We start from the raw sequence: 25882 nt of genomic DNA, 5'->3' as shown, positions 1-25882 counted from the left end.
GAGTCTGCACCCAGAACACGCTGCCTCCTCCCTCAGCCCGAGTCCACTTCCGACTTAAACATGCAGAGGAAAAAGTCTTTAAAAAAAGTCTTTATTTGAAGGCAAAACAGTAAAATCCACAAGAAATTGTTAACAGCACGTGTTTATGTTTTATCCTGAATCAGACAGGTTTGAACAATTCACAGCTACAGGAAATCTAGAACAGAATCAAACATTTTATCACACTGGGTTGAAAAGGTGGAGAGGAGTTTGCATCTTATTGAAAAGAAGTTTTCAAAAATGTTTCTGTACAAATAAACGGCACCACACCCAGCTGCCCAGGGACACCAGGCATGGCGGATCCCAGCACAGTCACCCCGCAGCTTCCGGCAGGGCCAGCTCCCCTCCTGGCCTCACCTCCCTTTGGGGGTGGGGTAGGGGTGTGCAAACGAAAAGGACAGAAGAGAAGGCCCGGGGGCAGGGGGCAACCTCCACGCTCTGGATCAGAAGGGGCCGTCGCACGCGCGCTGGTGTTGGGGTCTTCTAAGCGAGAAACACAAATAGACGCCAAGTGCACAGACCCCAAGGGCCGCGCTCCTTGACCTGGAGATACTTTAGATTCGTTTTCTGTTAGAACCGTCTGTTTCTCCAAATAGCAAATGGCTAACATTGCAGGAAAAAAAAATCAACTCACACAACTAAAGTAATTGAACTAAGGGCCAGGACGTCTTAGAGGAATCAGGTTTCGTCTAAGGTCATTTTCTAAAACTAAACCAATAGGAATAAAAATGAAAACCCTGCTTAACTTTGCCAGTCAAAAAAGTTTTGTTTTTTGTTTTCAATCGTGAGCAGTCGTGGCGCCCGGCTGTGGCTTCGTCACTACACAGCCAGAGGGGGCAGGCGAGTTAGACCCCGCCGGCTCTGCGCCCCTTCCGTCTGGTGGCGGGAAGATGAGCACCTCCGTTCCTTCAGGTACGAAGAACTCCTACTCGGCGGGCGGAGGGTCTGGCGTTTCTTGCTTCGCTGTAAAGGAAAACAAGCCCACGGCCCTGGTGGCTGCGGCGCCTCCTGGCGTGGTTTGCAGGCGGAGCCCGTGCCCTTTCCACGCCACGAGCATGGCGTCCTGGCTAGTCATGCGTGAGTCTTCCTTCTCTTGTCGTTCCCCAAATGTGAAGACCGCGTGAGAACTAAGCTGTCACTGTGTTCTTCCACTGCCAGTAAGCCAGGAAGGTCCCCACAGCCAGTGCCACCGGCCGCCAGCATGGCTCCTGGTGCGCGGCCCTACTTACACTCATCCCTGGCCTTCATGCGGGCGATGAAGGAGTAGCTCTTGTTCCGGCGGTAGTTCTCGTAGGGGTCGTCCAAGGCCACACCCACACCCTTGTACTGGTCCCACTTATCCCGGACGTCCCCCCCCTTGATGGGGTCCTGGATCCCTTGCTCTTTCACACCGAGGCCGCCGGAGCCACTCCAGCCTTGGGAGAGAGGGACGCAGGGTTACAACACACAAAATAGGCTGAGACCAGGACACATTTCCCGACGTGAAGTTAAACGGGAACGCACTTGGGGAGCTGAGGAACATGCAAAACCTGGCAGCTTGGAAGTGTGGAGCTGACGCAGAAGGAACCCCAGCAGGAACCCCACAGGCCCTTTTTAGAGGTTCTAGGCGTGAGTCCGATCTGATGCCATCAGCCCCCATGTGCACAGGAAAGAGGCCTGCCAGCTGCTAACCCCGCAGCGCACCGGGACGGTCCTCAAGGAGCCTTACCCATCTTCACCAGCATCTGGTGGCCTTTGTTCTCTTCTCCGAGCCGTGAGTCAGGTATATGAGGTGCTGAATTAGAACCCAGACCAGCGGAGGAACTAAAATTGAGACAGTTACGTTTTTGTAAGAAATAATCGGTACATTTATTGGAATGACAATTACTAGGATCTTACAGTGTATAGCTCACGTGAACGTTTACCATGGTCAGGGGACACACACACATATTTCTTGTCCCTACCGTCATTCTCAATCCTCTGTCAGCCAGATGAGGGGTCCCTCAGATAACCCCCGGCCCACGCTTAGCGTCAGGGGCAGGTCACAGCGAGCCCCCAAGGTAGTCAGGAAGCGCAGAGCCCAGCTACCACCTCGGGCTTTACAAGGTGACCGCGGTGGTGTGGGATGAGCAGGTGCCACCGTCCCTGGGCTAACGCTCTTGGTCTCCGAGGCACGGTCTCGGCACAGGCCACCACACGCACATGTTCTAATAACAAATGTTTACACATTCACAGCAAAGCACCAGAGGGCTCCAGCACTGCCAGCGGGTCGCGGCTAAGACAGAAATCTTACGGCAGGGTGGGGCTCCTGGACCGTGAGCGCCGTCGTCGTCCCGGGGAGTACGACTTGGACCTGGACCTGGAGCGGGACCGGGAGCGGCTTCTCGAGGAGCGCGATCTGCTCTGGCTCCTGCGGGCCAGAGTGCGAGGGTCAGCGGCAGCCTGGCCGCCACAGGGAGCCGCGGTGAGAGGCCTCGGCTGTCGCCATCCCGAGGCGGTGCTCAGCCTACCTGGATCTGGAACGGGAGTACGAGCGGGAGCAGGAGCGTGACCTTGACCTCGAGTATGATCCTGACGACTTTGAGGATCTTGAGTTAGAGCGAGAGGAGGAACGCCCTCGGCTCTTGGATCTGCTCCGAGACCTCGAGGGTCCACTGCAGGAAGAAGCCTGGTAAGAGGGAGTCCGCGAGCCCCCGTGGTCCCTGCAGGCCACACCCGGCCTGCCCCAGACCCCAGGTTCCTGTGAGACCCCAGGTGTCGGGGGGTCTGGGTGTGGACAACCTTCTCACTGCTGTGTTAACTCGGGCCCTGTGGGAAACTGCGCCCAGCGGCTAGGCCTGCAGCGCCGTTATCCCATGGCCAGAGCGGGCAGAGGCCAGAATGGACTTTCCTTGGACTGCGTGAGGGTGTGACGTGACAGCCGTGTCAGGGTTCGCGCTAAGCATCCATCGTAACCGGGGCCAGGGAGGCCGGCTGATGGCGATGTGTGCACACAGCTGTGCGGGGAGGGGTGGGCGGACCAGCAGACGTCTGTATTCTCTCACCTGTTCCTTTTCTCCTGGCCTTTCCTCCGCCGGGCCCGCATTTTTGCTCGGAAGAACTCATAGAGGCCGTTCTGCTCCCAGCCTTCGCTGTAAGACACGGCATCCTCTGTGACTATGCAAAGCCCTCCCGCAGGGAACTTGTGAAAAAAATCAGCAGGAATGACACCCACCCCCAGAGAACCAGGGGCTCGTGGCCCAGCAGCCATGGGCCAGGGCCAGCCCTCCCCTTCCTCGATCACTCAGGACGTGCCCAGACTGGCCACCTCGTGTGGGCGCCCCCTCAGAGAGCAGCTCAGTCACATACGCGGGGCTGTCCTGTTGTGGCCCCGCTGGCCCTGGCTCCCGTGCCCTGTGGTCACGGTAACTGGGGACCAGGGACTCTGCCTCATAGCTGCACAGGCTCCAGCCTGGCCAGGGCGGGAGGTGGCGACCACTGGGGGACAGTCTGCTGAGAAGGAGCCATGAGCCCGGTGTGTGGGACACTCTTGAGCTGTGCTCACACCAGATCTGCCGTAACTTCCGGTGCTCCTTTGTCTCAAGCCCTTCACTGAGGACCGCCAGTATGTGCCGTGCCTGTGTGATACACACTCTCCACTCAGGGTGGCACTTCCTCCTTAGGGACGGCCACATGTTCTCGGCTGGGCAGAAAGCACGGCCAACAGGAGTCTTTCTCTCAAAGGAAACAAATCCAGGGGGAAGACAGGCCAGAAGCAGGGACGGGGCCTCCCCTCTGCCACTCTCCCGGCCTTACCTGTTCCTGGGCCTGTCGTGGGACGGGGGGCTGTAGAAGGCCTCCACAGCCGCCAGCAGCCTCTCGCTGGGTGGCATGGGGGGTGGGAGGCGGATGTCTTTAGGGTCCAAAGGCTTGTACTCGTGGTCTTCCAGCTGCAGTGGGGAACAGAGCCGTCACCCGTGCCCTGGCAGAGGCCACTCAGGCCCACCCAGGGTATGGTGGGGCCGGGGCAGGGACAGGGCCCAGGTTTGGTGTCAGGGCTGTCCTGGGCACCACAGTTCCTCATCCTTCCCTTTTGGGAAGTCTCACTTCTCAGAGGGCCTCTGCCACACCGAGGACTCCTAGACGGGTGACTCGCAGTTCATTTGAGGCTGATAAAAGCCGCAGGGCTCTCTCCAGAAAATCACACAGACGTCACTGCCCCCAACCTCAGGATCCCACACTTCCCGGGGTGCAGACTGCTGTCCTTTGAGCCTGACGCCTACCCCGTGTCCATATCATCTGCCCCCACCAGGCCCTTCCCTCAGTCAGCGCAGCCTCAGCCCGACCCCGGGACCAGCCTGCCCACATCTCCCTTCCCTGCTCCATCTGCCTGGGGAGGCCCCGGCCTGGCTTGCCTGGGCGCCTGCTCCGGGCTGACCTGTGCGACCCTCCCTGGCTTCCTGGTGGAAGTGTCTGCGAGGGGACAGCAAATAGCAGTGGCCAGCACAGCCCCCAGAGCCCCTGAGCCCCAGCCCTGCCCGACTCCTGCAGGGCCGTCCTGCTCCTGCCCTCACAGGCGGCCCCTTTCCTGGGGACCCCGCCATTGGCAGCCATTGGAAAAGGCGGTTTCTGAGGGCTGGGACCCAGAGGGACAGATGGAGGACCCACAGCTCATGCACACCCAGATGGCTCTGTGCAGCTGAAGCCCTCTGTGGCGGGAGGGAGGGGAAGAGGGCAGAGTGGACACAGGCTTGGCGGGGGCACCTCACGGCAGCACCAAGGACATCAGCTCGGGCTCATCTGCACTGAGTGGTCAGGGTCACTTGCGAGTGGGAACAGGCAGGGGAGGAGCCCGGGAAGCAGGGAGCACGTGGAGAAACGGGCACGGCCTGGCTCGGAGCCCGCTGCAGCGACATTACCTTCACGAGGGGGGCCATCAGCCCAGCAGGCAGGTCGAAGTAGGGCACGTTGGGGACCAGGCTGGGGTCATCGTGGTTGATGTGGGGTGGGCCCTGTCGCCGCATGTGGGGGGGCTGCCCATTGAAGCCGTGGGGAGGAGGGCCGAAGTCAGGGTGCTGGGGCCCAGCCCAGGGCGGGTGCTCGTTGATCCCAGGATGAGGCATGCGGTGGCCAGGGTGGTGGTGAGGGGGGCCCAGCTCTGCAAGACAGAAACTCGCCTCAGGACACTGAGCCAACCAGCCACCATCTCCAGGGGGCAAGTGCCCATGGGAAGGGGCTCAGTCAGGGGCAAAGAGGCCATTGTCTCTGGGCAGCTATGCTGGCACCTTCTCACACTGCATGACACGAGGCAAAGGCAGGGAGCAGCCAGGCTTAGAGGGGCCTGTCCTGCAGCCACACATAGGCCAGCACCCAGGGGAGTCACAGAATTTTTAAACAGCAACGTTACGGGCTGAACTGCATGTCCCCAAATTCATGTGTTGTAGCTGTAACCCCCGGGGCCTCAGAATGTGACTGTACCTGAAGACAGGGCCTGTAAGGGGTGAAGGAGTTAAAATGAGCTCATTAAAGTAGGCCCTAATCAATGTGACTGTGTCCTCGGAAAGAGAACATTAGGACACAGACACCTATGGAGGAGAAGACGCCATCTACAGGCCAAGGAGAGAGGCCTCAGAAAAACCAGCCCTGCCGCCACCTGGATCTCAGACTTCCAGCCTCCAGGTCCCCGAGACAGTGCACCCCACCCGGTCTCTACCCTGTCACGGCAGCCCAAGCAAACTAATGAAAGCAATGGATGAGCTAAGTGGTCTCAAAGCTGAATTTAGTTACAAATGGACTTAAAAATAAAAACAGAAGCACAAATAAAGTAGAAATAAAAATTTTAAAAAATTCAACAAAGCTAAACTTGATTCCTTAAACTAATAAAATGATGAAACTAGGCTGGGTACTCAGGGAGGCTGAAGCGGGAGGATCACTTCAGGTCAGGAGTTCAAGACCAGCCTGAGCAAGAGCGAGACCCTGTCTCTACCAAAAACAGAAAAATTAGCCGGGCATGGTGGCGCATGCCTGTAGTCCCAGCTACTTGGGAGGCTGAGGCAGGAGGATCGCTTGAGCCCAGGAGTTGGAGGCTGCTGTGAGTTTCGACAATGCCACTGGCCTGGGGTGACTGAGTGAGACTCTGTCTCAAAACAATAAAAAAATTAAATGAGAAAACGAATGCAAACAGCAGGCAACAGCAAGAAGAAACAGAAAAGGCCTCATCCTCCTCTCACGGAGCCTGTCCAGGGTGGAACCCGGGACTTACTGTTGCCTTCAGAACCCCTGTGAGGACGGGCAGGCAGAGCCTGTTCCTGGTCCGGCTGGAAGAGAGGACGGGCCTCGCCCCCACAGCCAGCCTAACCAAACCAGGGCAGCAAGGACAGTAAGTACGTCAGGGGTCCTTGGCTGCCAGGGAGGCGAAGCTGAGTCCCTCCTCCTCTGCCTTCCTGAGGGCCCAGGCTGGGCTCCTTGGATGTCCCATGACCCACACTCCAGGACCGTGAGCAGCGCCACCAGCCCGCTCGGCAGGCCGGCCAGTGGCACCTCCTGCGGGCCCTCCCGGGGATGCCCTCACACTCACCGGCCGGGAAGTCTCCCTGGGGGTAGTCGAAGCGGTGAGGGTAGGGTGGCCGCTCAAAGGGGTGCCGTGGGGGGAAGTCGTCCTGCATGAAGCGGGGCGGGAAGCGGTTGAAGTTGTGGGGGTGTGGCGGCTGGTTGAACTGTGGGTGCTGCTGGTGGGGTGGGAAGGGCCCCCGGAAGTGCGGCGGCCGCTGCATGCGGAAGGGCGGCTCGCGCTGGCCCCCGCCCCAGGGCGGCTGCTCGTGCTGGCTGCTCCAGGGGCCCTCGAACTGGCTGTTCCAGGCGGGGTCGGGCTGGCTGTTCCAGGGCGCGTCACGCTGGCCATTCCAGCCGGGGTCCCCGCGCTGCTCGCCCCACATGCCCTCGTGGCTGTTGTTCCAGGGCGGGCAGTGGGGCGGCCCGCCTTGGTGGTGGGGGAAGGGGGGCTGCTCCGGTGGCTGCAAGGCAAGGCATAGACGTGAGCCCCTCTCAAGCTGGACCCCAGCAGATACCGCGAGCACGGCTCTCCTACTGGAGGCACTGCCCTGGGCACATGGTTTGCGGCAGATGGGGGCTGTGGCGCCACCCACAGCTGGGGCCCTCGCATTGGTGCAAAGTGACCAGACTCAACTGCTGCATCCAAATCTCGGTCCCAGGACTGCTTCTGGCTGCTGAGTCGCCCCAACACACCCCTCCCCGCCCACTGCCCAACACACACCAGGCCCTCACCCTGCGGGTGGGATGGCACAGAGGCGCATCCGGTGCCACTTCTCACAGTGCCCAGCACAGCTGGGCCCCAGGTTCCCATGAGTGAGCCCGCTCGTATGACACACCTACCCTGTCCCCGCCAGGGCCCTCTCGAGGGGGCAGGTCCCAGATAAACCACTTGCCCTCATTTCCTCGTCTCAGGGTCTGGCTCTGGGGGGCCCAAACCAAGCCAACGCCTTTCTGTAGACTGAAGAGTCTCCAGCTCGCACCCAGCTGCTGCTCGACAGCCCAAAGCCAGGATGGCAACTCCAGCTCGGGCGAGAACGTGCACAGCTGAGGCCGACAAGACGGCCCATCTCTGGGGTCACGGCTGGTTAGCTCTGCCAACCGCTACCATGGGGAGGCCGGCCCAGGCCACGAAGGAAGCTACAGAGCTGGATTTTTAAATATCAGGAATGACTCCCAAATGTGCAGGCACCACGTGGGCAGGCCAGGCCAGGCCAAAGTTCTGACTGTAGACTGCCAGGCGCACTGCTGGCCTAGGGCAGACCCTCAACGAGAAGGGTCCTGTCATTCTGGTCCACAAAAAGACAGAGCCTAAAAACACGAAGGGCCCCTGTTTCCACACCTACAAAACAGGGACGAGATCTGCTTCCTCATCAGAGGGTTCCCACCAACGGCCAATATCACGGGGCTAACAGCTGGCACTCGGGCGGGGGAGCTGTCTTTATGGGAATGTCCAGTGTTTTGTGAAGTTCAAGCTCAGGGTGGGAGGCTCAAAGCCACAACCCCCAGTTGGCAGTCCAGAGCGGTCTCCCTGCCATCCTTCCGCCTCTGCTCACGGACACGGAGACACCTGGTTAGGCTGCGCTTGGCAAAGACAACCAGGCCACACCAGCCACGCTGTGGGCGGGGACAGTGGGTGTCGGGAAAGGCTGTGACCAACGCTCTAACTGGACCCAGCGAGCTGCAAGGGTGTTTCCCAGGCACGCTGTGCCAGATGGGGTGACCCCGGCTCTAGCCTAGATGTTTCTGATCCCAGAAAACGCTGCACCTGCGGCTCCCCAGGTGCGAGCCTGACCCTTCCGACTTTCCCTTTCCTTGCAGAGCACCTTGTTCTTTCCAGGATGACAACGTGGACACGTCGCTCGTTCAATTAGTTAAAAAATGAAAGGACCCTCATTGGGTCTTTGGCTTTAGCAATAGAAAGTTTTAAAAAATTTAAAAAAGGAAAACAAACCAACCACCTTGCTGCCTTTAACAGTATCAAACTTCCCAGCACTTGCAGGAAAGTGGGGGCCCACATTACCGAGAGGCCCAAATAATCAAAGCGTGGGGAAGGGACATAAAGACCTGCTCTCCTCGCTCTACTTGTCCCCGAGCCACAGGGAGACGGCGCTGGCTGTCACTCAGGCAGCACAAGCTCTGTGGCAGCAGTAGCGTCTCACTGGAGTCCCCCCCCTCGAACACTAACCCCCACCGGATGAGCACAGGGAAGCTGTCCCCGCCTGCTGTCCTGTGGGGCCCCAGGGGCCACCTCCCTGCACCATGTGTTTCAAGAAATACCTGCTGTTGGCCCCAGGGAGCCACGGGGTGAGGCTGGTCGAACCAAGGGGGCTTGTTAGGTGGGATCTGGTCGTGGGGCCCAGGCCCTCGGGGGCCAGCGGCTGCAGGATCCTGGACCCCTCCTGCGGCATCATACTCGGCGGAGCCCGGCATTTGGATGGGGGGCTTGTTGTCATCTGAACACAGGCGAGGCAAGGAGAGAAGGCCTGTCAGCAGGAGGCGCTGTCTCCGCAACACCCACCGGAGCCAACCAGACCGGGCGCTTACTGCCAAATGGGCTCCTGCCTCCCGACCCCACTGAGACTACATCCACCACCTGCCTCCGGGAAGGGGACAGGGAGACAGGGGGGTTTGAGCTCACACCCACAACACACGTCTGTCTTCTGTGAAAGCTTTACAATAAGCGTGTCTCACATCTCCACTTTAGTTAGCTACAGAATTTTTATCTGACATTCAGTTTTATCAGACCCCTTTTCTGTATCTAGGTAAAAGGTCACTTCCCCCAACTTAATTTGTTTTTTTATTAGATTTTCTGGTGTTAAACCAACCATCCTTATATTCCTGGGACAAATCCTACTTGATCATGATGTATTTTTCATCCTTTGTTGGATTTCATTTGCTAAGATTTCATTTAGTATTTCTGTGTCTTCATTCATAAGTGACACTATATTATACCTATATATATATTATATATACGTATATATCATGTGTACATATATATACATATATATATACACACACATATATATACCCTGGGCAACAGAGTGAGATCCTGTCTCCAAAATATATATCATAGCTCACAGCAGCCCCGAACTCCTGGGCTCAAGTAATCCTCCTGCCTCAGCCTCCCGAGCAGCTGGGACTGCAAGCGGGCAAAGTTTTAAATTTTTTGTAGAGATGCAGTCTCACTCAGTTGCCCAGGCTGGTCTTGAACTCCTGGGCCTTCCAAAGTGCTGGGATTACAGGTGTGAGCCACCATGCCCAGCCTAAACTGTGTTTCTAACCCTTGCACTGTCAGTACCGTCTGGCATAAGTTATCCTACCTTGTGAAATGACCTGGGTACCTTTCCTCCCTTGCTGTTCTCTGGGAGTGCCAGCAAAGGCCAGGAGTTTCCTCTACAGTCACCTGGCCTGGTGCTTGGCAACACACTAAAATGTGGTCCCAGAAGCGGGTGTGGGGTTATGGCACCAGGCCTGTGTCTGAGCAGGGTGCTTTCTGGCCACCGTCCGAGTGACCAGCCTCCAGGAGGCCGAGGGAAGCACCTACCAGGCTGGGTGGTTGGAGGGATGGCCGGGGCGGGTGCTGGGGCCGGGGGCGGAGCAGGTGGCGGTGGCGTGGCCTTGACTTCGGCTTCCATCTGCGGCATCGGGATCTGCTGTTGTTGCTGCTGTTGCTGCTGCTGCTGCTGCTGCTGCGCGAGGCTGCTGACGAACTCCTCGTGCTGCGTCTTGAGCGTCTGGATCTGCTGCTGGAAAGCCAGCTGCACCGGCTGCACCACCGAGGCATACTCAGTGATCAGCGTTGCCTGGCAGAGAGAACAGCGCCCAGCACTCAGGAGCGGCCCCCCCACCTTCTGGAACAACACGGGGACAAATGCCTGAAAAGCAGCAGAGCCCAGGGGACCGGGGGCAGGCAGGCAGGTGGCTGTCACATACAACCATCAACCTGGTCTTGACAACCCCAGGTCGTGTGGTATTTGGCCAGAGACCTGGTGACAAGGATGAATCCCTGGCCGGGCGCGGTGGCTCACGCCTGTAATCCTAGCACTCTGGAAGGCCGAGGCCGGTGGATCGCTCGAGGTCAGGAGTTCGAGACCAGCCTGAGCAAGAGCGAGACCCCGTCTCTACTAAAAATAGAAAGAAATTATATGGACAGCTAAAAATATATATAGAAAAAATTAGCCGGGCATGGTGGTACATGCCTGTAGTCCCAGCTACTCGGGAGGCTGAGACAGGAGGATCGCTTGAGCCCAGGAGTTTGAGGTTGCTGTGAGCTAGGCTGACGCCACGGCACTCACTCTAGCCCGGGCAACAAAGTGAGACTCTGTCTCACAAAAAAAAAAAAAAAAAAAAAACGATGAATCCCTGATAACAGGAACAAACAGTGACAGCCATGTCTTGGTCTGCTGTGTGGGCACTAAAAACACACCGTGGACAAACACTCCCAGACACGCTCGTGGGCTCTGCCTCCAAGTCACCACGTGGCTTTGAGCAAGTCACTACATCCCTGAGCCTCCGTTTCCTTGCCTGTAAAATAGGGCAATAACTGAACCTACCTCCCAGGGCTCTGGGAAGAAGCCAGTGGGACACCACACGGAGGGAACTTGGGGGGTGGCAGCTCAGTAAGCATGAGCTGCTGTCAACAAATCAAGAGGAAAGTCCACCTGACTGTGGTGTGATGGGATGATTCCACATTTACTCAAGAACCAAAACGTTGGAATGGGTATGCAGGGGCTTTCCTCATTTGCCTTTCTGAATATGGAAACCTCTCCGTGAGGAGGGTTTAGGGTGGTCCCAAAGGGAACAGTCAACATGTAGCTTCCGGCATCCAAAGCAGGACTTTGCAGGATGATGACAGCTTTCACCCCAGTGGAGGGAAGGGGTGTGGCCTATGCCTTTCTAGCAGCTGTAGGTGGGACAGCAACGCCAGTGCCACTTCAGGGATGACCAAGAGACCTGTCCCTCCTCTCTGTGCCCTGGGCTCAGCCCCTCCTCTCTGTGCCCTGGGCTCAGCTGAGACCCTCCTCTATGGGAGCAGACGTGCCCTCAGAGAGCCGGCAGAGGACCCACGTGACAACTACCACAGCCTAGACCACACCAGGGTCTCTTAACACTCCCAGCACGCAGAGCTTGCCTGAAGACCAGAGAAACAGGACGAAGAGCCCACAGAGCAGTGACTCAATCAGGCAACCTGGCTACAGTGTGCCAGGACAAGTCAGGGGGGCACACCTGGGAGCCCAGGTTAGAAAACGTCACCTGTGGCTCTGTGACCACCTACCAGGCGTTCCCAGCACAGGCAGGGGACACAGGCTCTCTGGCTCCAGGCACGTGCTGGGGAAGCAGCTGTTGTCCCCACACTCCCACTCCCTCCTGGGGTACCCGTGCTGGCCGCGGGAGAGGTGTGGGCAGGTGGGAGACACTCACCTGGTACTGGCCAAGCCCCAGGGCCGGGCTCTGTAGCTGCTGAATGATCGAGTCATCGAAGTAGCCATTTTTCTCCCAGAGCTGCAGGAGCTGGTGTGGAGAAGGGAGACGCTGTGTCAGGGTAGGGAAGGCCTGTGTGGCCCCAGCCCCTGCCGCCACCTCCTCCCACGCCCGGGGACCCACGCACCCGAGCGATCTTCTGCTGCTTGTCCTCCTCCACGGCCAAGAAGCTGGTGCAATATATGGGCACCACGACCTTCTGCAAGGCGGCCAGCAGCTCCCGGGCCTGCTTGCGCTGGCTGTGAGGGAGAGACCTTCCGCGCGTCAGGGCCCTGGGGCGGGACCCGGCCACGCACCCGTTACCATCGCGGCTCCAGCCACAGCACCCTCTGCCTTCTCGGGAATTGGGCCCCCAACCCGGCTGCGGTGATGGCTGGGCTCCCATGAGACCTGTGCTGGCGCCGGGACTTGAGGGCTCAGGGAAAGGACAGACAGACAGCGAGGGGAGGAGGGAGAGAATGCAGCCTGAGGACATTCTGAGCAAGGCCTTTTATCCTCCCGGTTCCCTTGGCAGTAAAATAACCTTCCCTCCCAGGGTGGCAGTGAGGAGGAGGCCTGTAAGAGCCCCTGCGTGTGCACAAAGCACAGAACGGGCTACTGTGGGGTCAGCACTTGTCTGTGTCACCTGCTAAGCACAAAGAAACCTTGGCTGGGGCTGGGACTCCCAGGGGGAAGGAGGAGTGTGCCCAGTCCCTTGGCATCTAGAATGCTTTAGATGAGGGACCATGTGCTCCACACATCTCCTCGGGGCCGCTGTGCAGAGCTGCACGGGGACACTGTGCATAAATGGCCTGTGGGGGTCCCTACAGCTGTCAGTGAGGTGGCTGAGCCATGACAGCGTGTCTGCTGTCCCCTGGGTAGGGACGCAGGGTGGAAGATGAATGGCTGGAACCGTTCCCAAGCCTGAACTCACCAGAGGGAGCCCAGAGGAGCAGGGGCCAGGGCCCTTGCCACGGGGACACCGGGCAGTGGGGAGGATGGGGAGGACGGGTGCGTCCAGGCAGAGGCACCGTGCGCTCCGAGGCAGGGAGGAGTGGGGCTGCTAGGAGGAGGGGGAGGGCGCAGGCGCCGAGTGGCAGCTCATTTCCCAGCAGGAGAGAACAGGACAGACGCAGGGAGTGGCTGAGTGGAGCTGGGGAGGGGAGGGGACCCAGGCTGAGCTTCGTGTGACGGAAGACAGGGCAAGACGTGGGGTGGGCGGGGCCGGCCAGCTCCTCTAGGGAGCCACGTCTCTAACCAGCCAACCCCGAACAGCCAGGCCAAGCTCAAAGGCACACATGGCAGCTGGTCTCACGGGCGGTGTTTCCTCCTGCTTCGGCCCAGGGTTGTGCTTGCTGTTGTTAGCCCTGTAGCCACGCAGAAGCAAACAGCCACCCAGCCTTGGGCTGGCAGTGGTGGGAGGGAGCTGCAGCCTGGGTGGGGACAGAGTGCTGGCAAAGGCGCCCCCCAGAGCCCCGAGAAGGGGGTCAGGGCTGGAGAAGGGGAACTCACAGGAGGGTCCCGACAGCAGAGTCAGGCGACCGCTTGTGGGCGGACAGATGAGAGAAAGGGAGCCGGCAACAGACACAGAGGCAGCAAGGAGGTGGTGGAGCCTGAGGCCCAGCTTGCTCAGTGATGCCCAGGAGAGCAAGGTGCGGAGGGGACAGTGGCCCCAAGGAGATGACGATGTCACAGGTGAGGTCAGGGGTGTGGAAGAGAGGCCAGGGTGTGGGGTGAGGGTAAGTGAGGCGCTGAGACTAACCTCAGTCCTGCAGACAGAGGGCTCATGGCTCAGAGACACCCTCCCCCAGGCTCTTTGGACAAGTGACCCCCTAGTCCCAGGACAGGCCAAACCAAGCTACTGACTGTGAGCAGCCGCCCGGGTGAGGAGGTGTAAGAGAAGTGGGGCCTCTGGGGCCGTGGCGGGTGGCGGTGCTCACCAGTGGTGCAGCACGTCATTGATCAGGTAGATGAGGTGCAGCCGCAGCTCGAAATGTGCCCCGTCAGCCGTGATGCGGTTCCGAAGGTGGCCTGCCATCAGCTCGCAGTGTGGTGGGGACTTCGCATTGCTGAACATCCAGTTCTTCCCAGCCTGCAACAGCCAGGCCGGCAGTGAGTGGAGTGGGGGATAACCCCTGGCACTCACTGCACCCCTGAGCATGTGTCACCATCAGCCCAGGGCAGTCACACTGCGGGAGTGCAGGGCACACCACGAGGCCGTGGAGCACAGGGCCCTGAAGCCTAAGGAGGTGCTCCAGGAGGGAGAGAAAGTGGTCCTCGGAGCAGCCCAGCCCAGACCCACTGTGGTGGCCCCTGCCTAGGAGCAGCCCTGCCCCGACCAGCCCCTCGGCTACCCTCACCGAGATGGCGTCCTTGGTGCACGTGTCGATGATGGGCTGCAGCAGGCTGTCGAACTCGTTCATGTCCAGCTGGGTCTCCTCCAGGAGCTTCTGCATCTGCTGCTCTATCGCGTGGGCCACGGCCGCTGTCACCTGTTCCTGGGAGGTCAGGCGAGAAGGAGACGGCATGAGGGACCCTCAGCACAGGCCCAGCAGGGGTGGGGTGGGGAAAGGACGAGGACGCTGCGCTCTGAGCTGCTCCGGCCCTTGTCTCCCTGGCCCGTCTCCAGCATGAGGAGATCCTGTCCCTCACATCCACCACGAACCGCTGACAGCCCATCTCGACAGTGCACAGAGGATAAGGCCGGACAAGACACACTGGGAGACAGCGTCTGCCCTCCAGGTAACAGAGAAAAAGAGTGTGGCCCAGAGAAACAAGGAAGCTCTGCAAACCAGTTAAACAAAATACAGGGACAACTGAGTGATGGTGTGAACAGGTAACACGGAGAGGACACACCCACGGCCACCAGAGAAGCAAGGGAGCAACCTCATGCATCATTGGGGACCCCGAGGTAGGGCACGAGCCGGGGTCCTGCCCATCGGATTGCTACCACTGAGCCACCGTGGGGCCAGCTCAGGATGGGAACTCAGGGTGAGCCTTCTAGAATGTTTGGACGGTGGCAACATGATGGAGCAATTTTATGCCTTGAACCCAGCAGTACAGCTGGGGCTGGCACTCTGGAGGTGTCAGTATTTTAGTCATCTGCAATGCATCCTTCTGTGTTTGGCAAAAGCATCAGACTGATGGATCAGAACGAAAAGGGTCCCTCCCCACCAACAGCTTAGGGTGACCTGGCTACCAAGTGACAGGGTCACCAGCAAGCACCAGAGGCCACCTGGCAGCATCTGTTACACAACTACAAATGGGCACACCTGACCCACAATCCCACGTGGAGGCATCCACCTCAGGGTGACGGGCGTGCACGTGTCTGGAGAGCATGTACAATGACTTCACTGGGTCGAGAAGCAGCCTCAGAGTCCAGGGTCAGGGCCAGCGGTGACAAGCCCTGTCCTCAGCACCGAGCATGGTAACGAGTCCTCACGACAGCCGCTATCTGCTCTAATTGCAGACGCAGCAAAGGAGGCACAGGCTGAGTTCCCGGTACCCGCCTTAGGACCGAGAGGGGCGAGGGCAGCAGGGGCTCCCTACCTGTCTGAGAGCCAGCAGGTGCTGTTCCTGCTGCTGCAGGTTCCACTGGCTCTGCTGGATCAGCTCGTCCATGGACGGCGTGCCCTGGGCCAGCGGGGGCTGCGGCAGGGGCGGCATGGCCGCGGCCGGCTCCAGCTCTGGCGCCTGCTGCTTGCAGATGACTGGCAGGAGAGGAGAGGGGGCCCCTGTGAGCAGGTGGTTAGAGTCCAGGTGTCCCTTCGGTACAGCTCTAGGCCAAAGGGGCCTCTTGTTCCCTTCAGACTCACCACCCACAAGGGGCCCTCTGTGCAGCCACACCCCTGCGTCCACCCAGCTCCCCCTACCCTGGGAGCCCAGCCCTCCTGCCTGCCCTCCCTCTCACAGCACCGCAGGTCTGGACCCTTCCCACGTCCTCACCCACGGGCCCATCTGCCTGTGGGAGAACGGAGGAATGGTCACCATGCTCTCTTGCCACACCCTCCAGTCCTTGCCCAGGGTCCTTCTGGCACAAGCCTGAGCCTGCCCACCTCTGCACTTCACCCAGGCCTAAGCTGGTGTGACCAGGGCTCCCTGAAGGCACCTCTCACCCCCTACCCACCCCGCCCCCCGGCTGCTCCCTCTCACCTCTGCCACTGCCCTGATCTAGCCAGTCATTGTCAGCCCCTGGGCCTCTGCACACCTGGCCAGCAAGCCACGAAGCTGTAGCCCCGAGCAGGAGGAGCCCCCCAGCACCCGAGCACACACTGTGGCCTTGCCCCGTCTTCCTTCTACTGACTCCCCTCGCATCTCCAGCCCCTAGGGCCAGGGACCCTCCACAGTCAGGGGTCCATCCGGTCTGAGGTGGCAGCGAGACACCATTCTGACGTCCAGAGCTGGGGTCGAGGTGGGCGTATGTCCCAATTCTAGCTAGACGGGATGGCAGGTGAGGTCTTTGGGGAAGGGACCCTGCACATAAGGAGCTCCTCGACAAGATGGGCTGCCTCTCTCTCCATCCTGGGGCCTCATCTAACCTGAATGTGACCATGAACCACGCTGGAGGCCTCCTAAGGTCCCCTCCCACCCCTATGGGGTGGAAGGTGTTGCCCACGGCCCACTGCTGGGCACCCGGTTACTGCTTAGGGCTGACGGGCTTTGCAGTGCGGCCTATAGGATGACCCCCGACTTCTGCGCTGGATCCCACCCCTCCTACCCGCCGAGGGACGCTGCTTCTCGAATTCTGTGGTTTCTGTTCTCCCTCTCATTTCTTCACCATCTCCCTCTTTACTGACCCTCCCAGGCAGCATCTAAACACACCCAAGTCTTCCGGGCTTAAAACCTCTCCCTTAATCCCACACCCCGCTCTCAACGATTTCACAGCCAAGTCATCTGCAATTTTTTGTCTTCCCTTTCTCTCTACCCAGGGCAGGAGTCGGCTTCGCCTGCCCACCTGCCACCCCCAGTGCTGCCAAACACACCCTCACTCAGCCCCTGGGCCCGTCTCAGGGCCTTGTCTCCCTCGGCTTCCGTGTGGCCACCCCCTCGGTCCCTTCCTCCTTCTCCGTCACCTTTGCTGCCCTCCCTCCTGTCTGACCCCCAGCTGCGGGGGTGCCTGGCCTGTGTTTTAAGCCCTTGTCCTCAGCTCTACGCAACCCCCCAGGGAATGTGACACACTCCGGAGACTGCAGCGAGCACCTGCACGCTACTGTTCCTAAGTCCACTGTCTCCGTTCTGGATTCCCTGGGCTACGGACCTAATCAGTGACCACAAGCCCCACCGGTTTCCCCACACCTGCCTGCATTTCCTCCTGCCCACACTCCAGATGCCCGCTCCTGGGGTCCGTCTCCGTCTGTGTGACGGACACAGCAATCCACCTAGACAGCCAAGCCAGAAACCCGAGAAGGGGCATGCACCTCACACTAACATGCCGGCAGCGTTGTCAAGTCAGCCTCCTAGATCACACTTCCATCTGTCTGCATCCGTGGCTGTCACCACCGTGGCTCTACTATCACCCGTGTCACCCCCAGAACCGTCTCCCCGAGTCAGGTCCTCCCAAGGCAGTCAGTACCTCTGCTCAGCGTGGCCCTCGGGCCAGCCCCGGGTGACAGACAGTTACAGAATTGGCAAGTGAGAGCTTCAGCACTTTTACATCAACTTGATGGTTCACATTGTTATCGTGCTTCACAAAAGTGTTCATCCACAACAAACTGGCAATTTTAAAAAACAAAAACTGGTCCTTTACCACAGAGCTTTCAAAGCTCCATTCCAGAACAGTCCCGAGGTTCAGTCTTCCCACACGACCAGGGTGAAGGGCCGGCTGCACTGTGGCCACCGCTGCTTCAAAACACAGACCCGAAATCTTTCAGGGGCTTCCCCTGAGCTTCCAGGATGAACTCCTGGCCCCGGGGCAAGCCAGCCTCCCCGTCTCTGCATCCTCACTCTGGCCACTGGAAGAATCCCTCCTACTCTGGGCTTCAGCCACCACCAGCTTGGGTCCCCTCTCCCTGCAAGGGCTCTTTACTCTGCATGGAACACTGTTCTCCCCTCATTTCCACCTGGCTAACTCTGACACACCAGCCAAGATATCACCACCCGAAGAAAGTACTTCCTGGCCCCAATCTTCCCTTGCTGTAAGCACCTTCTCCCTTCACTGTTACGGCACCGACTCCCAAGCAGCCCCTGATTTCTGACCCTCCAGGGTGGGAACAGTGGGCGTGGGCTGCCCTCGCAGGGAAAGCAGCCCTCGGCTCTGTGACTCAAGCCAAGGCACTGTCTGGGGCTACTTCCTCCCCTGCTCCATTATGCCACAGTGCCATTGATATCCACCAGGTGCCCAAGTTCAAGGATTCTACCCCTTAACCTCACCTGCCCCCACGTCCATTCCCTCTGACTCAATCCCTGACTTAATTCAGCCTCTACCATCTCTCATCAGACCAACTGCCCCATCCATGCCCCCTGCTGGCCTCACTGCTCCCCAGACTGGTTCTTCCGGCCTGTCCTCCACTCTGGCCACACAAACCTGATCTGCTCTCCCTCTTGTTTCAAACTCTCTCATGGCTGCCCGCTGCCTCTAACAGTGGTTTTAAACTTGGCATGCTGTGGCTGAGGAAGGACTGCTCTAACAACACATAAGCTGACCCCTCCCCCCAATCTCAAACCTAAACAGGCATCAGAGAAACCCCTGAGCTGAGGGAGAAAACCCAGACTTTCCCCTGGTGCTTGAAACCCTGGATCAAACCCTTCCTCTATACATATATGTTCCTTTTTTTTTTTTTTTTTTTTTTTTCCGGAGACAGGGTTTCATTCTGTTGCCTGGGCTACAGGGTAGTGGCATCATCATAGCTCACTGCAACCTCAAACTCCTGAGCTCAAGCAATCCTCCTGCCTCAGTCTCCCGAGTAGCTGGGACTACAGGTGCATGCCATTTACACCTGGCTAATTTTTAAGTTTTTTGTAAAGGGGGGGGTTGCTATGTTGCCTAGGCTGGTCTCAACCTGCTGGCCTGAAATGATCCTCCTGCCTCAGCCTCCCAGAGTGCTAGGATTACAGGCGTGAGCCACGGTGCCCAGCCTCACCCCTCCTTAGGCAACCTGGTGGTCTCCTGCTCCCATGTTGATATGGACCTTAGTGAGGACTCAAGTGATCCACCTCAGCCTCCTGTACAGCAGGGACTACAGGGTCGCATCACCGCACCCAGCAATACACATACATTCTATGCACCAGCCATGCTGGGCTTCCCATGGTTCTTCTCACAGATCCGTAAACACGGTGCTTGTTCAAGTTCCTGCACTTTTGCATCGTTCTACTCTTTGTCAGCCTTACAAACTTTTTATTGAACACCTACTATGTGCTATGTATTGACCCAAACAAAGTCTGTTTGGCGTCAGGAAGCATCCATCTCTTAATGTCCATCTAACACAATCACTCAAACAACGTATCTAGAGGCTGGAGGTTTGCTACTGAATGTGACAAATGTGGAACCTGCCCTTAAGAACTTTACCACCTGGCGGTTATTCATCCATTATTCAAAGGCCAGCTGTGTGTCAAACTGGCACCTTAAACTCTGAGAGCAGGGAGGGAATCTCGTGGCTCAACTGAGTGAACAAGGATAAACAATTGCCTAGAACTAAAACCCAGCGGAACAATTCTTTTTCGATCTGGACCACAGTCATCTGAAATGCACAAAAACCTCACAGAACCCACAGAGAGCCCATACGGGGCTGGATAGTGCCTGCCCCAAGGGCTCCAGTCCTGCCTCTATCACTTTCTCCCTGGAAAACACTGAAACAGTCACTATAGTTCTACTGATTTCAGTCCTCAGTCTGCGAAACAAAAGAGGACTCCCAGATCCGGGGCCCAGAAAGATCGATAACATCACTCTCCATTACACAAAGACCCGGCAGCCACTCGGTGCAGAGCCCTGGGAACAGCGGAAAGGATCCTGAAGGCAGAGCTGCTCCACTTCACGGAGAAAAAGTATGCGACCCACAAGAAAGCGGTTTGCGGCACAGCCCGGACTGGAATCCGAGAAAGGAATCGCTCTAGGGGGCGGCCTGAGAGCTGGAGGGGACTCACGCTGCTGCTGCTCCAGCGCCAGCTTGCACTTGTAGTAACTGTAGAACTCTCCTCCGAACAGAAACGAGAATTTCGGGTTGTCTTTCTGCTTCTCCATCGTCATCTTCTCAAACTCGGGCCCGTTGCGAGCCACGAACTGAGCCAGCTTGTCGATGACATTTCGAAGCTCCTGGTCTGGAGAACGGAGAAAAGACCACGCGAGGCGTCAGCGAGGATCGCCCAAACCCGGGGGCCCTGGCGCCCCAGCCCACGTCCGCCTTGCTGGGGACCCTAAGGGTGGACCCCGAAGAGGCCGCCCTTGTACGGGTCCCGACAGGGGCCACACGCTCGCCGGGAATGCGGGGACCCACGGGAGAGGCCGCAGGAGAAGCCGTGAGGCCGAGCCCCGCCCCCTCCCAGGCCCGGGAACTCCAGGAGGCGGGGCCGGCCAACAGGGGATTCCAGGGAGAGAGAAACTGCCTCTGGACCGGCCTGGGCCTCACCATCGGGCGGCAGAGGCATCTCCATGACTCCGGCCGCGGGAAACGTCCTCCGGCGCCTCACGATCGCCCACCAGCGCCGTCTGCGGAAGCCGGCCGGAAGTGGCGCGAGGGAGCCGTTTACGGCTGGCTACGCGAGCCGCTTCCGCCCGCCACTTACGGCCGTCGCCGGGAAACCCCGGAAGTGAGGGCAAGAGGCGGGCGGGAAGAAGCCGCGCAAGACTTGCCGCGCGGAAGGGTCTAGAGAGCAAACTCTGCGCGTGCGCCTCGCGCGGAACACCGGGAATGTCGCGAGCGGCAGTTGGCGGCGGCTGGAGCACCCCCACAGGCTTCCGTCATAGGCGAGGGGGTGGCCGGGCGCTGTCTCCGCGCGACTGGGGGGTCTGGGGAGTTCCTTCCCGGGTCTCAGGGCCTCTGTTTTCTCCTCGCGGGCACAGTGAGGAGGCTATGAGGGTAGGTGCGAGCGGAAGGCCCCCGGGCTGCAGCGCCGGTCACACCCTCCCCAGCCGGCCCGGAGGTGGAGCAGAACTGGGAGGCAGCCGACTTGGGGGCATTGGAACTGGGCATATTTAGATTCAAAATATCTTCCTCGGTTTCTTCCGCTCCACCCTTTGGAGCAAGGGAACTCCCCACCCTCCCCCAACCTCAAACTGCGGGCCTAAAGGGCACAGCGCTTTCCTAAAAGGTGCAGTTACGTTGCTTCTAAAATGATGAAGCCAACACTTGTGAATTGTGGGGAAAGATAACCAGAATCAACAAACTTCTACTGTGGACCTCTCCGGTAATCTGACTCTCTTGAAATGACCATTGCTAACCCTAGGTTGGTTATACCTCCCTATTCTTTTTTTGTATGCAAATGGATGCACACATGTTTTAGATTCATTTTTTTTATTACAATATTTTTTCATCAGACACTTATGGATTACCAACTGTATGCCAAGTACTGCTCTAGGGTGGGGATCAGCAAACTTTTTCTATAAAGGGCCAAAGAGCAAATATTTTAGACTTTGCTGGCCAGGAGACAAGATTGAGGATCTTATTTAGCTATTGATGTAAGCAGAGAGAAATGTCTATAAAATTTGTATTGGTGACATTGAAAATATAACTGAGTACAGTGTCTTAACTACAGGTTGCTGTGGTTTGAATGTTTAGCCTTCCATGCATGGATTATTGGGTTAATGGATCATCATGGGAGTGGGACTGGTGACTCTTTAAGAAGAGATCTGAGCTAGCACGCTCAGCCCCCTGCCCATGTGATTACCTACACCACCTTGGGACTCTGCAGAGTCCCCATCAGCGAGAAGGCCCTCGCTGGATGCACACTCTTAACCTTGGACTACCGATCTTCCAAAACTGTAAGAAATAAATTTCTGTTCTTTATAAATTACCCAGTCTCAGGTATTCTATTACAGCAATGCAAAACAGACTAAGACATGGGTCTACTCATGAGAAGAGTGGAATTCTTTTTTTGGGGATAACATGTCACTTAATTGGGGTTTCAAGTTCATCTTTCCTGTTATGGATGGACTGCAAATATTCTCCTGTATAAACCATTCTTGGCTCAGAAACAGGTGGCTGGCTGGATGTGGCTTGTGGATGCAGTGATGAACAAATCAGACCTAAGCTCTGCTCTCATGGAGCCCACTCTATGGGGGGAAGAGACCTATAAATCAGTAAACAAAGGTTATTAAGGAAAAGAGCCTGTAATCCTAGCACTCTGGGAGGCCGAGGTGGGAGGATTGTTTGAGCTCAGGAGTTCGAGACCAGCCTGAGCAAGAGTGAGACCCTGTCTCTACTAACAATAGAAAGAAATTAGCCAAACAACTAAATATAGAAAAAATTAGCTGGGCATGGTGGCGCGTGCCTGAAGTCCCAGGTACCCAGGAGGCTGAGGCAGGAGGATCGCTGGAGCCCAGGAGTTTGAGGTTGCTGTGAGCTAGGCTGACGCCACGGCACTCTAGCCCAGGCAAGAGAGAGAGACTCTGTCTAAAAAAAAAAAAAAAATTAATTAATTTAAAAAAAAGGAAAAAAACAGGGTGCCCAGAGTATGACAAGTGGAAGGGTAGAGCCCACATTGATAGGGTAGTCAGGAAAGGCTCTTGAGATGAGGTTTACACTGAGATCTGAGCAAGAAGCCAGTGATGTGCCTATTCCAGATGGAGGAGGTAGTGCAGGATTACACTGTTCATAACAGCCAGTCACCTGGATAGTGTGGGCACTTTTCATGCCAGTAAAGATCTCCATCAAGAACTTTTCACTTGAGGCCGGGCGCGGTGGCTCACGCCTGTAATCCTAGCACTCTGGGAGGCCGAGGCGGGTGGATCGCTCGAGGTCAGGAGTTCAAGACCAGCCTGAGCAAGAGTGAGACCCCGTCTCTACTAAAAATAGAAAGAAATTATATGGACAACTAAAATATATATATACAAAAAATTAGCCGGGCATAGTGGTGCATGCCTGTAGTCCCAGCTACTTGGGAGGCTGAGGCAGGAGGATCGCTTGAGCCCAGGAGTTTGAGGTTGCTGTGAGCTAGGCTGACGCGACGGCACTCACTCTAGCCCGGGCAACAGAGTGAGACTCTGTCTCAAAAAAAAAAAAAACTTTTCACTTGGGAATCTCCCATGGATGGACTTCAGAGAACCATGAATTAATGGAATTGATAGCAAGACTGTACATACATGCATTTTCATGGGTTAAAGATACACAGCATCTATCAGATTCTTAACAGGATCTTCTAACCAAAACAGGCTAAGGAATCTGTACTGTCATTTTGAAGCCCGCATGGGACTCTGAAGGTGGGATTTACCACAATTTATTGGAAGTGGGACTCTAAGGAATCTCTTGGGTTGGTTCCATTTTTAGGCCACTATGTTAGAGTGTCTTAGTGTATGTAACTCTTGTGCTGACTCAACGGGTGTGCACATTCAATGCTGGTAATTGCTCGATTACTCTCCAGAAAGATAGTACACCCATGACTATTTTCAGACATTCATTTCAGATTGTTGAAAATGCCATTTATCTGAGACTGAAAATACAAGCCTCACAGGGGCCTCTCCCAAACTCATTTCAAGGAGCCAAATCAAAATCCACTGGTGAAAAGAAAGCAGTAGAAAGAGCTGGTGGACATAGAGGCCGCTGCAGAGATGTTCTCCAAGAACCTGGAAATTGCAAGACTTTTAAGTAAAACAAGTAAAATGTGCACTCCCCAAGCGAGATGAACCCGCTGAAGGGACCCGCCTAAGAAGGAAAGCGGGAAGAAGTGCAAAGCCATATGCATACGTGCTTTGAAGAGCTTACCCTAAACCAGAAGTGTGTGCTGGATTCCACACTGCAGACGCAAGGTGGCAAATTACTTAAACGTCCAGTGGTGGGGATTAGTTAATCCTAGTACATCCCTCTAACAGAATACTAGGGTACCATGTACACAAACACAAAATCAAGGAAGAATATTTAATAACATGGGGAAATGTTTTTGGCATATTAGCTTTTTTTCTCCCGCAAAGAGCTGGTTACAAAATAATATGCCATTCTGAGAAAACAACATATATCCTCTCCAGAAGTAAGTGCTGTTGTCTAATTCCTTGTCTGTTTTTCCAGATATAAGCTATGTATTCACAAGCACGTTTATGTATCTCACTCAACATTTTGGAAGTTGTTCCCTTTGTGTAGGCATCTACCTCAATCTTTTTGACATGTGCATAGTATAGGTAATTTTTTAAAAATAACCGTTTGTTTCATACTTAAAAAAATACATTGGCAATAAGTTATTTAAAATGTGGCCAGGCGCGGTGGCTCATGCCTGTAATCCTAGCACTCTGGGAGGCCGAGGCGGGTGGATCGCTGGAGGTCAGGAGTTCGAGACCAGCCTGAGCACGAGCGAGACCCCGTCTCTACTAAAAATAGAAAGAAATTATATGGACAACTAAAATATATATATACAAAAAATTAGCCGGGCATGGTGGCGCATGCCTGTAGTCCCAGCTTCTCGGGAGGCTGAGGCAGTAGGATCACTTAAGCCCAGGAGTTTGAGGCTGCTGTGAGCTAGGCTGACGCCACGGCACTCACTCTAGCCCGGGCAACAGAGTGAGACTCTGTCTCAAAAAAAAAAATGTACTGGGTGACTGAGGAAATATAGGCCAGACTGATAGCTTCAGTAAAATCAAATGTCCCCTTGCAGTTATTGATCCCCATGTGCTAGGCTAGCTGAAGCCACAATGGGAGGAAGAGTTTGGGAACAGAGACGGTCCTGTCCTGCCCTGGGGAGAGAGGCTGAGTCTGGGGGACATTGGAGAGGAGCAAGGAGCACTCCTTGGGCCTGATTGTCCACATGTCACCAGCAAACTTGGGGTCACAAAGAGGTGCCTAGAGAAGGCAAACAATATTCCAGTCTCTGGGAGAGGACATTACCTAAGGGGGAATCAGGACTCTGGTGTCTGCCTGGGGTGTCAACAGGGCCATTTCTAAGCAGAACAGGACCTGACTGACAGCTTGTTAAACAGTGGTGACCCCGTCCCAGGGCAGAGCCTTGAGGCCCTGTTGTAACCGCAGAAGCAGACTGCAGACTGCAAGGCCAACGTAAGTCCAGACCTAAGGGCTTTAGGGTCTGACCTGCAGTGAGAGGCTGGACCTTTGGTCACACTCACTCACTCCTAGGATTACATGACAAAGGTGAGGGAGAAAACCCAGCTGACTCTGTCATGGCTGCTATGCAGGGCGAAAGCCCCTGGGCTTAGAGACAGAGACTCCTGGGTTCCAGGCCTGTTCCATGGGTCAAGCTTAACTTTCTCTGCTTCCGTTGCCCACTCTGCACACCTCTTGGGTTCTGACACCCTGGAATTGCAAATGCGAGTCAAATAAAACATTCCCACGTGCCCCTCAAATCACGGCTCTGTGCTTCCTTAGCATCGTTCACACACCTCCACCACGGCAGCCTGTGCTACTTAGTCACACATCTATAAATTAAACCAGGTAGGAGGCTTGCGTACCTGTTTCCTGTCACCTGGCACAAAGTAAGTGCTTAGTAAACTGCTGAACCAAAAGGATTATGAATTAAAAGGACACAGGCAACTGTTTTAGCAGAAACCACCCTTCGCCAACGGTGTTTGAAAGAAATTTTGTTGGGAATGGTGAGTAATACGGGGGAAAATGGGCTTTGGAGTCAGATTTAAGCAGCTGTGTGATCCCAGACAAGTCACTTGGCCCTCGGGCCTTGTATTCCACCTGTAAAACAAGGCTAATAAGCCTCATGCAAAGGTATTGTAAGGCTTGCGCGTGAAAAGCTCACCAGTGCATCGGGCACGTAGCGGGTACTCAAGTTT

At 56.6% G+C, this 25882-nt stretch overlaps 1 protein-coding gene across 2 annotated transcripts; it reads right to left on the bottom strand.

The window, feature by feature from the left end:
* Window positions 1-36: 36 nt before the first annotated feature.
* Window positions 37-20643, bottom strand: CHERP (calcium homeostasis endoplasmic reticulum protein). Of its 2 annotated transcripts, none has more exons than XM_069477225.1 (18): window positions 20571-20643; window positions 20089-20262; window positions 15559-15719; window positions 14370-14507; window positions 13950-14101; window positions 12158-12302; window positions 11971-12060; window positions 10094-10352; window positions 8827-9002; window positions 6575-7010; window positions 4917-5155; window positions 3814-3947; window positions 3063-3149; window positions 2529-2672; window positions 2312-2428; window positions 1748-1842; window positions 1269-1454; window positions 37-1002 (listed from the first exon to the last, which is right to left on the bottom strand). In XM_069477225.1, exons 1-18 carry the CDS (start codon window positions 20593-20595, stop codon window positions 965-967), a joined length of 2796 nt encoding a protein of 931 aa, XP_069333326.1. In that variant the 5' UTR covers window positions 20596-20643; the 3' UTR covers window positions 37-964. The 2 variants fall into 2 exon arrangements, with proteins under 2 accessions (XP_069333326.1, XP_069333327.1); XM_069477226.1 differs by having other exon boundaries at window positions 12158-12269.
* Between the last annotated feature and the right edge of the window lie 5239 nt (window positions 20644-25882).

This window comes from Eulemur rufifrons, chromosome 2 (assembly GCF_041146395.1).
Source record: "Eulemur rufifrons isolate Redbay chromosome 2, OSU_ERuf_1, whole genome shotgun sequence".
Lineage (NCBI taxonomy): Eukaryota > Metazoa > Chordata > Mammalia > Primates > Lemuridae > Eulemur > Eulemur rufifrons.
Note: the sequence above shows the minus strand (reverse complement) of the source record. Positions and strands in the feature narration are given on the sequence as shown.